At 43.0% G+C, this 15,340-nt stretch overlaps 1 protein-coding gene across 18 annotated transcripts in view; it reads right to left on the bottom strand.

Moving 5' to 3' along the window:
- The window catches only part of Wdr35 (WD repeat domain 35), a 96,589-nt gene extending 81,308 nt beyond the window's left edge, over positions 1 to 15,281 (bottom strand). For 8 of the 18 annotated variants that reach the window (XM_087216647.1, XM_087216646.1, XM_087216645.1 and 5 more), the window contains exon 1: positions 13,777 to 15,280. In XM_087216647.1, the coding sequence (XP_087072773.1) occupies positions 13,777 to 14,536 (760 nt within the window). In that variant the 5' untranslated portion in view covers positions 14,537 to 15,280. Of the gene's footprint in view, positions 1 to 13,142; positions 13,261 to 13,776 lie in introns of all 18 variants that reach the window. The other 10 variants (XM_021253531.2, XM_087216653.1, XM_087216652.1 and 7 more) reach the window with 4 other exon arrangements.
- Between the last annotated feature and the right edge of the window lie 59 nt (positions 15,282 to 15,340).

The following is a 15,340-nucleotide window of genomic DNA, read 5'->3' as shown; positions in this document are numbered from 1 at the left end:
ATGAAAACAGATTTCACAGAATCTCACATTCTCCTGGCATCTATTTATTCAACGATTATTTCCTGAATGTGTACGCTGTGCTTGGCACCATGGAAGGTTCAGTGTTTAAAATGAACAACATGCTCACTACCTCTCTTTCCTCTGAGAGCTTGACATCTATGAGAGAGATCAGAGTTACATGTAAATGTCATTGTAAGGTGAGAAGTAAAGGCCTAACAAGAAACAGCAACAGAGGGGGCTTAATTCGGACTGGGACCAGGGAAGCTTTCTGAAGAATGATATTTAAGCTGAGACAGAGATGGCAAGGCAATGTGGGTTCAGGGGTGCATTCCAGGCTGGCAACATCAAATGCTAAGGTCCAGGTCTCTGTGGAGGAAAACAATGGCGGAAACTCCCTCAGATGAGGCCAGAGTGATAAACAGGCATGGAAAAAATTGAGGAGTCTTTGTAGGAAATTATAAGAAAGATTTTATGCAAAGTGCAAAAGGAGCCTTTAAAGACTTTTTAAAAATTTATTCTCTTTGATTATTAATCATCTTACAGAAAATTATACGATATTAAAATGTCATCACAATAAATTAATCTTCACTTAGAAAATCTGATTGTTCAATAGAACACTTAAAACTTTCATTTAAAAACACAAATTTTATGATCTTACAAATTTGAGAGAATGGCAATTATAAAACTGGTACCAAAGAAAATTCCATTTTCAGATGACAAGTATTTTAGACATTTTGAAATATATTCTTTATTCTGAAAACACAACCAGTGAAAAATCCCTGAAATTCTGTAAAATCACTAATCTAATTACCCACTTGCTGTCCTGGGATCATTCACAAGAGTACACGGTGCAATTTAAAACTCTAATTGTCTGTCAAACAGTTGAGATGGAATGAATGCTGCTGACATGTGTTAGGTTTTAACAAGTGTTCTTTCACTCATCTGTAACATGCTTAAACTTTATTCTAATATTCCAAAAATATTTGATGGAGCATTGTCCTTAACGTTCAGCCCTGAAAAATCCACTCTAATGCCTTTAGCAAGAGTCACAGTATCCAAGTAAAATCACGGTGCTGCGTTTTTGAAGGTTCCAGGACCCAGCAGAGCTGGGGAAATGATGAACTGGCCCATCTCTCCACTTGCTTATGTGCCCCCAAATCACAGTTCTGCATAGCAGAGTATTTGCCTTTCAGTGAACCATAAGATAGGATACTCTCAAAAAAATACAGGCTGACAGGTAAGAGTATCGGGCTTTGAAATTCACCTTGAAATACCGATCAAATGTCACTCAGCTCTGAACATGTCTCTTACACAACTTAAAAATGCAAAGAATATTCATAACACCCACCTAAAGGTTCACAGATATAAAAAGGTCAAATGTTTTAACTTAGATTGAGCAAATTCAGCAATACCCCAAGATTTTATCTAGTTACATTATGAAACTCCACATAGCCAATAAGGCAGCAAAACCAAACTGGCATGGGAACAAAAATTTGGTAATATTGACAAAAAATTTTAATAGCACTTTCCCATAACCCTTGGATTTAAAAAACCTGATGAAAGAAGGGGCCAAAAAATAAAGCATCTTAAAACCATGAAGAAAATTTCTAATGAAATAAGTAGTTCCAACAACCCAAGTACTTCAAAAGTCCAAAGAAGCATGTAAAAAGACTACAGTATAATAAAGTGACAGAATGAAGGGTATAACGTAGGAAAATGAACATTCTGCTAACATTGCTCAAAAATATTCTGAAATCATTACTTTTCTACAACATTATATAATCTTCTTTTTCATATCTGTCTGTATTTCGCATCTGCAAAGACATCTGCCTCATGTCCACATCTGATGGCAGGAACATACGGAAGCATGGTTTTCCAGTCACTCTTGCTCTCAGGGTCATCACTTCCAAAGGACGCCATGCCCGGGCCCTGCTCTTTTGGTTTGTTTTGGGTTGATGTGTCCCATAACTGCTCTTCTGTTTTCCACTCAAGAATAATACACTTCGGAATATATCTTAACCCTTTGGGTTGTATGAATAACTGACTTCTTCTCATTTTTTCCCTGAATACTTTAGTGTAGAGTATCTTTCCTAAGAGTAAGGACATTCCCTCACCAGTAACCAAGCACACTACATCTTTAAGAAATTAACTCTTTGAAAAATTTTACTGACAGTGCTTTTATAAAAGTTTGCCTCGAAAAAAAAAGAAGTTGGGCCAGGGATTTCGCCCAGTGGTTCCACTGCCTGCCTTGCAAGCACAACGTCCCGAGTTTGATCCCCAGTACCAAAAAAGACAAAAGAAAAAAAAAAGTTTGCTTCTATAAAAGTCGACAGTGTAGGAAATTTGATACCCAGAATCAAATATTTGGAAGACTTCTTTGCAACACTCAAAGAGACAGTGGAATTCTGAGCAAGAGATGCTCCCATTTGCTCCAGATTCACTGTACTCACCTGTCTACCTTGCTTCTCCTCATGAATGACCGCAAGGGACTATCTCACATCCAGGCTACAGGCAGGTGTGGACTCGGGACCTGATGTTTCCGATCAATCTTTTTGCCCTGGACACACTGGAAGGCGGAGCTATCCTCACTGTTGTGGTTAGCAGAGGTCAGTGCAGGTGGGTACACTTGGTTTGCATGGCCCCTGAATACATTTCCTCTAATCTGAAGTTTTGCTTCAGGCCTCACAACCTCCCTGGCATTGGCAGTAGAGATGCAAGAGATGACACCTCATCTGGGCTCAAGCCCCAGCTACTGGGGAGACTGAGGCAGGAGGATCACTTGAACCCAGGAGTTCAAGGCCAACCTGGGAAACATGCCATAGCCAAGCCCATCTTCAAGAGAAAGACAGAGGAGAAAGGGAGACAGACTGACTGACTACCTCAACCCTAGTCAGGGTAATTACCCTCAGACGCTATCACAAGCAACTCCATCCCAGACCAGCCGCCCTTTAGACTTTTCAGCAGGAAAATGGCATGAGCTGCACCCCCCCACACACACACCTGTTCTAAATGACGCTGGCTGGGGAGTGAACAATGACTAGGAGGCACGGGACCATGCAGAAAGGCCATTCTCACAGCAGGTAAGTCAGGCGGCAGTGGCTGGAGCTGGAGAAGTCACAAGGGAGACAAAGGGAAAGGTGGGGTCCAGGCACACGCAGGAGGCAGCAGCAAGAGGATATGGGTGGAGGTGGTGCTAGGGGAGAGGAAGAAGGGTCCCCAGCTTGTGCAGATGAGTGAGTTAGGGCACCAGCTAAACTGGAGGGAATGCAAAGAAGGGATCTGGAGACCAAGAGTTCAGTTTTGCAGAAAGTAAGAATGAGATGTCTGTGAACGATTCCAGTAGAGCTGCCCAAGTCTGAAACGTCAGGACTGGACTGGAAATATAAACGGGAGTTATCACCCTTCAGGTGCCATTTATGGCCACAGAAATGAAAGGACAAACCTAGAGAGCAAATGAAGAGAGAGCCCAGAAGAAAGTTCTCAGGAATTCTAGTGTCTAGAAGAGAAGAAGCTGACAGAGCCTGAGAACTGCCCAGAAAGGAAGGGGGTGATAATATGTTTCAATATGAAAATAATTTAAAAGATTTGAGTTCCCCATCTTAAAAAATAATGTTTAAAAAATAAAAAGAATAGTGGGAGGGGAAGGGGAAAGGAAAGAAGGGAAAAGAAAAAATATGAAAAAAGGTGAAACATGGAAACAAAGTCTTTGTAAATAGGGAAGGGTGGAGGGGGTGAAGGGAGGGCAAGGGAAGGGGAAAATACAAGAACCAAGATGCGTCATGTAAAGGTGCAAGGTCCCAACGATGACTGTAACTGTACTGTATACCCAAAATGTACCAGTAAACTAAATGGAAAAATAAAAGAATAGTGAAACCCATATGAGGGCTGAATGAAAGCTGTCCATTAGCTTTAGAACATGCAAGTCTCGGTAAGGGCCAGCAAGGGAGAGAGAGCTGGTACTGACAGGAGAGAGGAGGTGGGGTGGTGCCACTCACTCGCCTATAATGCCAGCATTCTGAACAGCTGAAGCAGGAGGATCGCAAGTTCAACCTCACCCTGAGCATTAGCCAGACCCTGTTTCAAAATTTTTAAAAAGTAATTAACTAAGTTAAGGGGCTGTAGCTCAGTAAAGGCAAAATCCTGGTTCAATTAGTCCCCAGTGCCAACTAAATAAATAGGAAAGAAAGGAGAGAAGTCCCAAGCAGGTAAGAGGAGATGGACTCACGAAAAACAAGGGAGCTGCCCTAAGAGAACATGCAAATGAGGCCTTTCCTCCCAAACCTGGGGCTGCAAAGTGGTGCTGCCTGCCGTTCTGGATGGTCCCATGGCTGCACATATTGGAAACCTTAATAAACACACACACCCTGGATGCAGGGAATGTCACGTCTAGAAATTTATCCTAGAAAGTACTGAAAAGTTTGTGCAAAGACTTGGATACAAAGATATTGTTATTCAATAGTTAAGTGTGCAGAGACTTCTAAACATCCAACATACAATTGGTGAAGCAAAGTACATGACACCAATACATTGGAATACTAGGGGCTGGGGATTTAGCTCAGTGGTTCCGGCACCTGCCTCACAAGTGCAAGGTCCCAAGTTCAATCCCAGGTACCAAAAAAAAAAAAAAAAAAAAAAAAAGAATACTAAATACCACTAAAATGGTGCCATGAAAGACAATGTCTTGGCATAGAGAATTATTCAATTATATTGTTGAGTTAAGCTGTTTTGTATTAGCTGAGTTATGACACAATACTTACAATGCCACAATACAGTGCTTGATATGAAGCAGGTAGGCAATGTCTGGTTGATAGGGAAAAGTTTTAGATAACTTAATAGACTGAATATTAAGGTAGCTGTAGAAGCAAAATAAGTAATGCGTTAAGATTTGCTTTTCATATAACTCTCCTTGTTTAAGGTGAAGGTAATCTCTTTAACCAGTAACTTCATTAACCTGACAAAGTTGCAATGCCAGGGTAAATTTACAATGTATATGTGCCTATCTTGTGTCTGTGACTTGTAAATAGGAACTGGAATTGTATTTACACATCAAAGACCACTAGGGATGAGGTGATGGCTAAAAAGGATTTAAAAAGGGGAACGCTGAACAAAGGGGGCGGGGATACTAGCCAGACCGGTTTCTGGCGTTCCCACCCACTCGCAAGTAGAAATTTTATTATTTTATCCGAATTCTGTGTCTCTGTGTATTTCTTTCTGAGATTTCTGGAATATTTGGTGCGTTGGCCGGGAATCAGGAATGAAATAGCCCTTTGGGGCATCGGCCCGAACCCCACCGGAGGGAGCGGCTCTCTGTCTCCTCGAGAGGAAAGGCGCGCGCCTGGGACTAATTTCCTAGGCTCCCCAACAGGACACGGAGCCCCGCTCACCCCTGCTCACCGGCTGAGGATCCCCCAAAGCTGAGCAGGAAGACGACAGAAGGAAGACTGCTGCTCTTGCTGTCTCCTCTGTCTCTTTCCTTTGCTCGGTGAGAAACCCTGGGAAAGCCCCTAGTCGTTAACTTTCGGTTTCGCCTCGTGCATTTGTATTTTGTAACTTTGGGCAAATACAGCCCAGGGGCCTGATCACCCCTTGCCCTTTGCCATTTGGGGAGGTAGCTTCTTTCATTTGCTTTGATTACGGTTAGGGGGTCACCGGGAGGGAATGTGATAACTTCTGAATCAATGTGTGAGTGAGAGAGTTCTGGACAGGAGAGTGTGTGGAACGAGCTTCGGAACAAGACAGAGGGAGGAAGCGCTTGGGCTTAAAGAGTCCTCCCGAGTCATAGGATTTGTGTGTGGTCGCATTTAACAAAGGCACAATGGTGAGCTTAGGCGACAGCCCACCTTAGCCTGAAGGGACCTTAAAGTGGCCGAAGCCGGCAGCCAGGCAGGCGAGCGAGTGATCCCCACCTTTGTCTGTCTTGCGTCTCCGTACAAGGGTACCCACACACACCACACTCTGATCGGCCGATTGTGGGGACAGAAACATCCCGTCCTACTGTTTTGGAAGCATGCCTAAGAATTTTAAGAACGGTTTTACTGGAAATTATGGTATTAAGATGAAACCCCAAAACTTAGAGCCTTTTGTGAGTTAGAATGGCCCAAGCTTTGCCCAGGTTGGCCAACTGGGAGATCCCTAGGTGAGGGTCTCATCTGGTCCGTCTGGCTAACAATCACCACCCCTGGAAGCGAACATCCAGATAAATTTCCCTATATTGATTTAGGGCTCAAATTGTGCCACAGAATGCCTCCTTGGCATCATATGTGCAACCCAGAAGCAAAAAGCAATATCCTGGTCCTCTGTCAGAAAGGGGACAATGCTGAAAAGTAACCAGTCCTTTCAGATCTGGACTGAGAGAATTTAGACATTCCCCCTCCTTTTGAGTTGCTAAATTTACAGGTTTGGAGGAGGTGGGGACAAAATCATGAAAACTGCTTGGCTTCAGAGCACCAGAGGGTGTGTGCTGTGGTCAGACTCAGAGAGGATCGAATAGGGCTTACACTCAAATTTTAAAAAAAAATAAAAAGAGAAAATAAGATGAAGGAGTGAAGGGAGGGCAAGGGGAAAAGAAAAAAGGGAAAGGAAAAACTATGAGAAAAGAAAAAAAATGGAAATGATGTCTATGTAAATAGGGAAGGGCAGAGGAGGTGAAGGGCACACGGGTAATTGGGAAAAAAATAAGAACGAAGATACATCATGTACAGGTGCAAGCACCCAATGATAAATGTAAATGAATTGCATACCTAAAATGTACCAATAAAAGAACAAAAAAATAAATAAATAAAAAATAAAAAGAGAAAATAAGTAATAGATTAAAAACAGCTTTAAAAAGCTCTGAAGGGCATAAAACAAAGCCAGAGAAAGTAAGAAATTTTACAAGGGTTACAAATTTTAGCTAATTGATAAATGTATCTGTGCTTCAGTTTGAAAAGTTACACATTTTAGCTAATTGATAAATGTATCTATTTCAGTTTAAAAAGTTACAAATTTTAGCTAATTGATAAGTGTATCTGTGTTTCAGTTTGAAAAGTTACAGATTTTAGCTAATTGATAAGTGTATCTGTGTTTCAGTTTGAAAAGTTACAGATTTTAGCTAATTGATAAATGTATCTGTTTCAGTTTAAAAAGTTACAAATTTTAGCTAATTGATAAATGTATCTATTTCAGTTTAAAAAGTTACAGATTTTAGCTAATTGATAAATGTATCTGTTTCAGTTTAAAAAGTTACAGATTTTAGCTAATTGATAAGTGTATCTGTGTTTCAGTTTGAAAAGTTACAGATTTTAGCTAATTGATAAATGTATCTGTTTCAGTTTTAAAAGTTACAGATTTTAGCTAATTGATAAGTGTATCTGTGTTTCAGTTTAAAAAGTTACAGATTTTAGCTAATTGATAAGTGTATCTGTGTTTCAGTTTGAAAAGTCACAAATTTTAGCTAATTGATAAATGTATCTGTTTCAGTTTAAAAAGTTACAAATTTTAGCTAATTGATAAATGTATCTGTATTTCAGTTTGAGTTGATATTTAATTGGTGTGCTTAAAGTATTTCTTGTACATTGCAAATTCTTCAATTGTAATTATAGGGTTAACTTGCTCTTTTCCGTACTTTGTTGATAAAAAAAAACCTCGAGGTTACTACCGTTCTATTGGCAGCCAACCAAATTTAAAATGTTACAATCTGAGAACAAAAAAGGGACACTTTAAAATTTTAATAGCCAAAGACAAGTCTATAGTGAGATAAAAAATATACATTAAAAAGCTATAAGGAAAAGAGATACAATTTTGATATAAAAAATTTTGTATATTTGTCTTGTTAGAAAGATAAAAAAAATATATACAAGACCAGAAGGCCTAGGTATGTCACAAGATGTGCGAAAGTGATTTATCAAAAATATGTATGTTTGTTGGCTTCAAGTTATAAAAAGTTTAAATATGTTTACACTGGTAGTCATCAAAGGGTTAAATTCTAAATATGTTACTATATGTGTACACTGGTCATCTTCAAAGGGTTTAAGAGCCAACAGGTTACAGCATGATCTCCTCCTTTATAATGAGTTAGAAAAAAAGGACTGTTGGGAAAAGGCACAAATATGTCAGACTAAGGTGCGGTATTTGAGATTTGACTTAAAAAAGACAAAGGAGGCTAGGTCCAGAGAAAAAGAGGGTCATTTATTCTCTGCCAAGACCCCTCCAAAATGCTTCAATTATTTGATTCCATTTTTGCTACCCATTGTCCTAATTGGGAGGACTGTAAAGAACTTTGTAGAACTTTGTTAAACTCTAAAGAAATGCAGAAAGTTTTAGGAGAACTTAAGATCAATGCTCCTAGAATGCCCGCAGGCACACACAATCCAGATGCTTGACATGAACAGCAATTTCCAGTGAATGAGCGGCCCAACTGGAACCCCAACACCCCAGGAGGCCAGGAAAGCTTAAGCAATTATCAGACCGCCCCCTGGAAGGGATAGGAGCCGGGAGTAAAAGGCCTACAAATATGATTAAAGTGCTAGAAACATGACAGGAGCCCAATGAGAGCCCTGACAGGTTTTATGAGTAGCTTTGTAAAGTTTACAGAATGTATACACCTTTTGATCCTGCTGTTCCTGATAACCACCAGTTAGTTAATCAATACGACTTTGTGACCCAGTCAGCTCAAGATATTAGAAGAAAATTCAAAAGCAATAAACTTGGGAGGGTATGGGCCGGGGATTTAGCTCAGTGGATTCACCACCTGCTGCATAAGTGCAAGGACCCGAGTTCAATCCCCGGTACCAAAACAAAACAAAACTTGGGAGGGTATGAATATAACACAGTTGCTACAATTGGCTAAAAAAAAGTGTGCACGAGAAGAGTCAACAAGAGAGAAGGAATGGGCTAAGAGGAAAGATGAATGAGATAAGAGACAGCTGAGGGAGTTTCTGGGGTGACAGGCTTCCGTGGAATTTGGATTCCTGGTTTTAAATAGATCACTAAACCTCTTTATGAAGCTCTAAAGGAAAAAATCATTTACTTTGGGCTACAGAGAAAAAAAAAAGCTTTTAAGAGACTAAAACCGACCTTAGCAGCCGCCCCTGCTTTAAGTATACCGGATGTAAAGCGGCCTTTTGTTCTTTATGTGACTGAGAAGAACCACGTGGCCCTTGGGGTATTAACCCAAGCAGTAGGCCCAGGGAACCAACCGGTGGCATACTTGTCTAAGAATTTAGATCCAGTAGCAAAAGGGTGGCCTCCCTGCCTTCAGGCCTTGGGGCCTCAGTTTTATTAATCCAAGAAGCAGACAAGCTGACTTTAGGTCAGGAACTGACTGTGCAGGTTCTACACGCAGTCTTGAAACTATTGAACATAAGAGGGCACCGATGGCTCTCAAATAATCGAGTTACTCAGTACCAAGCCCTTCTCTGTGAGAATGCCCGCTTACGGTTTATTCCTGTAAAAGCTTTAAATCCTGCTACCTTCTTGCCCACAGAGACAGGCCCTCCTAATCATGACCGCTTGAGTGTCACCGATGAGCTCTTTTCCAGCCGCCCTGACCTACAAATGACACCCTTGTCTGATGCTGACCTCGTTCTGTTCACAGATGGGAGCAGCTTCGTGGAAGATGGGATTCATCATGCTGGATATGCAGGAACCATGAAGGATGAGAGGTGGTCCTAGCCAGGGCCCCTTCCTTAGTCAGCAGTGTGCTAAGCTCTGGGCACTCATACAGGCACTCCGATGGGCAGAGGGTAAAAAGGTAAATTGGCATGATTTACCAAAAGCAAGGTCTTCTCACGGCAGAAGGGAAGCTAATTAAAAATAAACAGGAAATTATACAGTTGCTAGAGGCAGTGTGGGAACCTAGCAAAGTCGCAGTAAAACATTGTTCAGGACATCAGAAAGGGAAAGACTTCGTTGCACAAGGTAACAATAAAGCTGATGCTGAGAGCTGAGAAAGACAACGCACTCAAAGCCCTGCTCTCACCACTCCGGAGACTGGTGAGTCAATGCACGGCCGAAGGATGGAAGCACCAACAAGGACAACATGGGTTATTGTGTTGTGCCAGATCACCACTGCCTTAAGTTTCTCTGTTTTCGAACTGTGGGTGTTTAGGCCTAGTTATGAAAAGTTTGATGAACAATATGTGACTTTTAAAATGATAAAATGGGAACCGGAAGGCTATCCATTTACAATATTCTTTGATGCCTGCCCAAGAAAACATTATGGGGGATCTGGGGTAACTTCTGACTGTGGGGGGCTATTCTAATGAAAAATTATATTGCAAAGAGAAAACACAAGTTTGGATCAACAGCTCCCGCATTGGACGAGCCACTGGTAATTTAACAATTGTCAACAATTGTCAATGTAATCGTATATCTATGTATATGCCAGCTCCACAGGGAGTAATATATTTCATTAGGACAAGAAATTTAAAAAGATCTTGAGGAAATTTGAGACGCACTTCAGATTTTAGAAACCCAACTAGATTCACTGGCCAATGTCGTATTACAGAATAGGTGCGCTCTTGATTTGCTCACAGCTCAGAAAGGAGGGACTTGCTTATTTCTTGGTGAAGAGTGTTGTTATTACACTAATAAATCTGGTGTAGTACAAAAATCACTAGACAAACTGAAAGATCGGATCAAGGCTCTTGATGAAGAATTTGGTATAGGAGAGCTCTCCTGTGGGATTAATTTTACTTGGACAGGATGGAAAACTTGGATAGGACCTTTTCTGAGTCCCCTTCTTGTTATAATATTAATATTAATGTTTGGTCTTTGTGTCACCCAACGGATTTCAAAATTTATACAGCAGCACATTGCTGCAGCTCAACACTACCAAATGCTAGTGTTAAAAAATGTAGATAAACTGGATAGAACTTATAATGGATAGAAAAATTATCCTGAAGTAAACAGAGGGAGGAATGACAGGGAAAAGTTTTAGATAATTTAATAGACTGAATATTAAGGTAGTTGTAGAATCAAAATAAGTAATGTGTTCTTTTAAGATTTGCTTTTCCCATAACTTCTTGTTTAAGGTGAAGGTAATCTCTTTAACCAGTAACTTCATTAACCTGACAAAGTTGCAATGCCAGGGTGAATTTACAATGTATATGTGTCTATCTTGTGTCTGTGACTTGTAAATAGGAACTGGAATTGCATTTACACATCACAGACCACTAGGGATGAGATAATGGCTAAAAAGGATATAAAAAGGGAAACCCTGAATAAAGGGGCACGGGTACTAACCAGACTGGTTTCTGGCATTCCCGCCCACTCGTGAGTAGAAATTTTATTATTTTACCCAAATTCTGTGTCTCTGTGTATTTCTTTCTGAGATTTCTGGAACATGGTAATTATCACTGGAGGGATCTGCAGCATCACTATTATTATTAAATATGATACACCGGCCTAGTTAGACTCTCAGCACAATCCACAATCATTAAATTCCAAAGCAAATAATTTACTCCACTTTCTAAACCTCCCAAGAACCTACTCTAATTTCAACATTCTAACTACAGTTCATCAACAGTGCAGAGCTAGAAAGAAGTTTTAATTTGAAAAGCCTGGCAGGTGTGGTGGCACACACCTGCAGTCCCAGCGGCTGGGTGTTTGCTTCAGCCCCGCCAGCCGGAGTAACAGAGACCTCTGCCCCACCCAAAAAGGACTTCAGTGCTAAATAAAAAGAATGCGTTTCTTAATATAATTGAAAGTTGTTACATACTTTAAGCAAAATACATTCGTATACATATATTTGAGAAACATAACAGAAAAATTCTAACACAGTTAAGAAAACTAACACACTGAGAGGTTAAATTACAAAACATGGAAAGCCAAACTTTGATACAAAATGGATCTTCAAGCCTACCCTTAGTGTGTCACATGATTAAAGCAGCACATCAAAACAATCTCTTGCTTAGGCTACAAACCCTTTGTGTAATGGTTAAAAATAAGGACTTGAAAGGGAGACAGACTTAGTTTTAAATCCCACTTCTGCAATTTACTGGCTGTGTGACCTTCCGCAAGTAAGTTACTAACTGATCAGTGCCTCAATTTTGTCACCTAGAATACCCACCTCAGAAAGACCATTGCAAAATCACCCGATCTTAGCCAAAAGACTGAGAAGCGATGACCATTGCAAAATCAAATGAAACAATATAGGTTAACCATCCAGCACATAAAAAGCATTCACTAAGTACTTATGATTCACAGTTGTGAGGCAGCACTGCCCAAAGTGTGGCCTGAAAATCAGCAGCACCAGCATCAGGAAAGATGAAAATTCCTAGGCCTCATCCCAGACCTTCTCCGGGTACAGCCTAGAAATCCATTTTAACAACTTCTTCTAGTGATTTTTACACCTGATAAAATGTGGGGGGAAACACTGTAAGGAACCCAAAATGCAATCTAACTGAACTCCTTTGTTTTACAAAACTGAACTAAAACCTAGATATTCACCAACCTGAGTGAAAGTCATTCAGTCTTAGGACAGAGCTGAATTCAACTGCGATCTCTTCATCTAGACTTCCAAACCAGATTAGGGATTCCCTAGATTCCCCAATCTGTTTCCTGTGATTCAAGAGAACTAGAAAAAAAATTCAAGCCATAAAGACAAGGTCTTATTTAAAAAACACAGAATATATTTCACTTTCAGTTTGGAGGCACTAACTGTAGAGTCATTAACACACCTGGTAAAGAGAAAAGATAAGACAGGTCTGCAAGTGACATGGCAACTGGGAGATTTTGTGATGTTACTGAAATTGGGATTTGCATGATTTTTATTGGACTCTTAATAAAACAGCACAATAACTGGAAAAATACAGTGACTTAGTTTCATTCTTTTTCATTTTCCATTAATAACTTCAGCAAAAGCCACATGTTTTCACTGACATTCTGTGAATTTTATTGTAAAAATATTCTAGAACAGTCTAGGCATGTAGCTCAGGGGCAGACAGTTTGCCTGGCATATACAAGACCCTGGGCTCGATCGCTCACACACACACACACACACACACACACACCCCACCTCTGGGAAAACTACAAAAGGTATGTTTGGGTTTGGGGATTTTTCTTTCTTTCTTTTTAAAAGAATCAGAATTACACGCTGATAAATACCATGAGCAAATCTCATCAACAGCCAACTTCAAGCCTTGGGGCTTGCATTTATTTACCTGTCTGTGTCTCTAACTTCAAAACCTTCAGTAACCCGTCCTCACCACCACAGGCTATGAAGCCTTGGTCCTTGTTCCAGGATATGCATTTCAGCTTCACACTATTGGGAATGGTAATCTGTAAGAGGAAGCACAGCCACGCGAGCAACTTTTCTCGGAAGAGTGGAGAAGTCAGTGTACTGTAGATGAAGACAAAAAATCTTCCAGCAAGAAAAACTGCAGAAAAATGAGCTGCTTTGAAAATGGCCACGGTCCCCCACTTTAGGAAGGGGAAAGCACACGGAGGGCAGGGGTGCGGGGGACAGGGAGCAGTCACGGGATGGACGGGGCCCACATCCCCGCCCGTGTCCCGTGCCGACACCACACGCCGCTGCCTTTTCTTTGCGGGTCCCCCTGCCGGGCCGCCTGTGACGATCTGCGGTCAGGCGGCTCAGCAGCAGGAGGCGAGAAGACGCGACAGCTCCGGCCGGTGCGTCCCGCGGGCCACCGGAGGGGTCGCGTGGGAGCCGCGGGCCGCGCCAGGCCGGGCTCTGGGCCGGGACCTGCGGGGGCGCGCTGCGCCGCCGGGCTTCCGGGGAGGGGAGCGGGGCTCGCCCGAGGGCACGCGGGAGGGGCACAGCGCCCAGACACTCACTTTCTTGCTCAGGTAGAAGAACATCGTGAGAACCGCCGTGACCGCGGCGGTCAGAGCCCGCAAGAGGCGACCGGTACCGCGTCTCCCGAGGAGGATCGGCGGCCGGGGCAGCTCCCGTCGCCCTGGCAACCGCCGCGCGGGCCAGAGGAGCCCTTCCGGGGCTGGGGGCCTCCGCGCCTGCGCGGTGGTCGCGACCCGGCTGGCGGCCCGGATGCAGCGCTGGGGACCGAGCGCGGGTCCCGGCGCCGGGGGTGTGAAGCCCACGACCGGCCTTTGAGAGCGCGAGGGCCTTGACCGCGTTCGGCAGGCGGCCAGACGCGGCGCGAACGTGCTTCCAGGGTGGCCTCCTCCTGTCCTCGGGCTGGAGAACCCGCGGAGCCAGCCGGAGTCGGGCTTCCGTTCTGTTTGGAAATCTGAGAGCAGCTCGGGAGCCGCCGGGAGCCTCCGGGGGAGCCTTCAGGAGCGGGTGCTCGAGCCGCGGTCCTGTCAGCCTAGCTACGACCGGAGCCCCGCGGCCGCCGTCTGCAGCTTCTCCCGGGAGGCGGCTTCCCCACGTTCTCTTTTCTACCTGGGGGGGGGGGGGGCATCCCCCTTCTTTCTCCTTTTTGAATGCCCGAGAGTTACCGTGCCCCAAAATCGAAGACATAAGGCAGAAATGCAAGTAGTAGAGCATTTCTTGCATTAACCAAGTAGAATGCACATCATCGCTGTAATTATTTGGTCTCGCCCATCTTGGCTTCTGGTTTCTTCTTTTTAGCATGACCGATGGCTCCCATTGTTGATTTACGTAATCTGGTGTGTACTTTATGCAGCAGGGTTAGCTTCCCACTTGGAGTCTTTCAGTGTCAGCCGAATCCTCTGACCTAAACACGTTGTCTCACCCAGCGCCTTCGAGGACTGGCAAGCCTAAACTCCAGCCATACTCAGGTCTTCCCTCTATCCTAAAATGTTCTTGTGTGGGACCAAAATGACTCCATTTTGGAGCCGTCTCCTTTGTTCTCTCAAATTTGTGCTTAAACTAGGAATTCACCACTTGAAATTCCTGAGTTTATTACCCAACCACCTGTGTACCCGGGGAGAGAGCGTTCCAGGCACACTATCTGTAGGATAAGCAGTTAATGAGCTGACTGTCCACACAAGATAGATGCGGCCATTAGTGGGTCTGCTAACGATCAGTATGTAACAACCGGCCGTTAATCTTTGCCCCTTTTCTCCCTCACAAAAATCTATACGTAACCCCCTTAACCCCCCCTAAGCCTAACCAATCAAAACCCTACACTTCATATGTATTTAGTATTAACCAATCACCTGGCTACTAACAACCAAAGCTTGTTGTATACTCAATAAAAACCCTGCTAGTTTTGAGGCTCGGGGCTCTCAATCTCGATCCGCTGCGTCGGTGACAATTGAGAGTCCCTGCTTAAGCTTGAATAAACGACCCTTGTGTGCTTACATCGGAAACGGTCTCCTGGTGGTCTTTGGGACATCGCGATCTGGGCACAACACTTGCAGGGGTGCCCTCCCCTGGGAAAGCCAGCACAGCATCTTCCTGGGTTCCAGCCTT

The sequence above is a fragment of the Heterocephalus glaber genome, unplaced genomic scaffold, assembly GCF_053883595.1.
Source record: "Heterocephalus glaber isolate CG9 unplaced genomic scaffold, H.glaber_assembly_v1.0 deba00001457, whole genome shotgun sequence".
Classification (NCBI taxonomy): domain Eukaryota; kingdom Metazoa; phylum Chordata; class Mammalia; order Rodentia; family Bathyergidae; genus Heterocephalus; species Heterocephalus glaber.
Note: the sequence above shows the minus strand (reverse complement) of the source record. Positions and strands in the feature narration are given on the sequence as shown.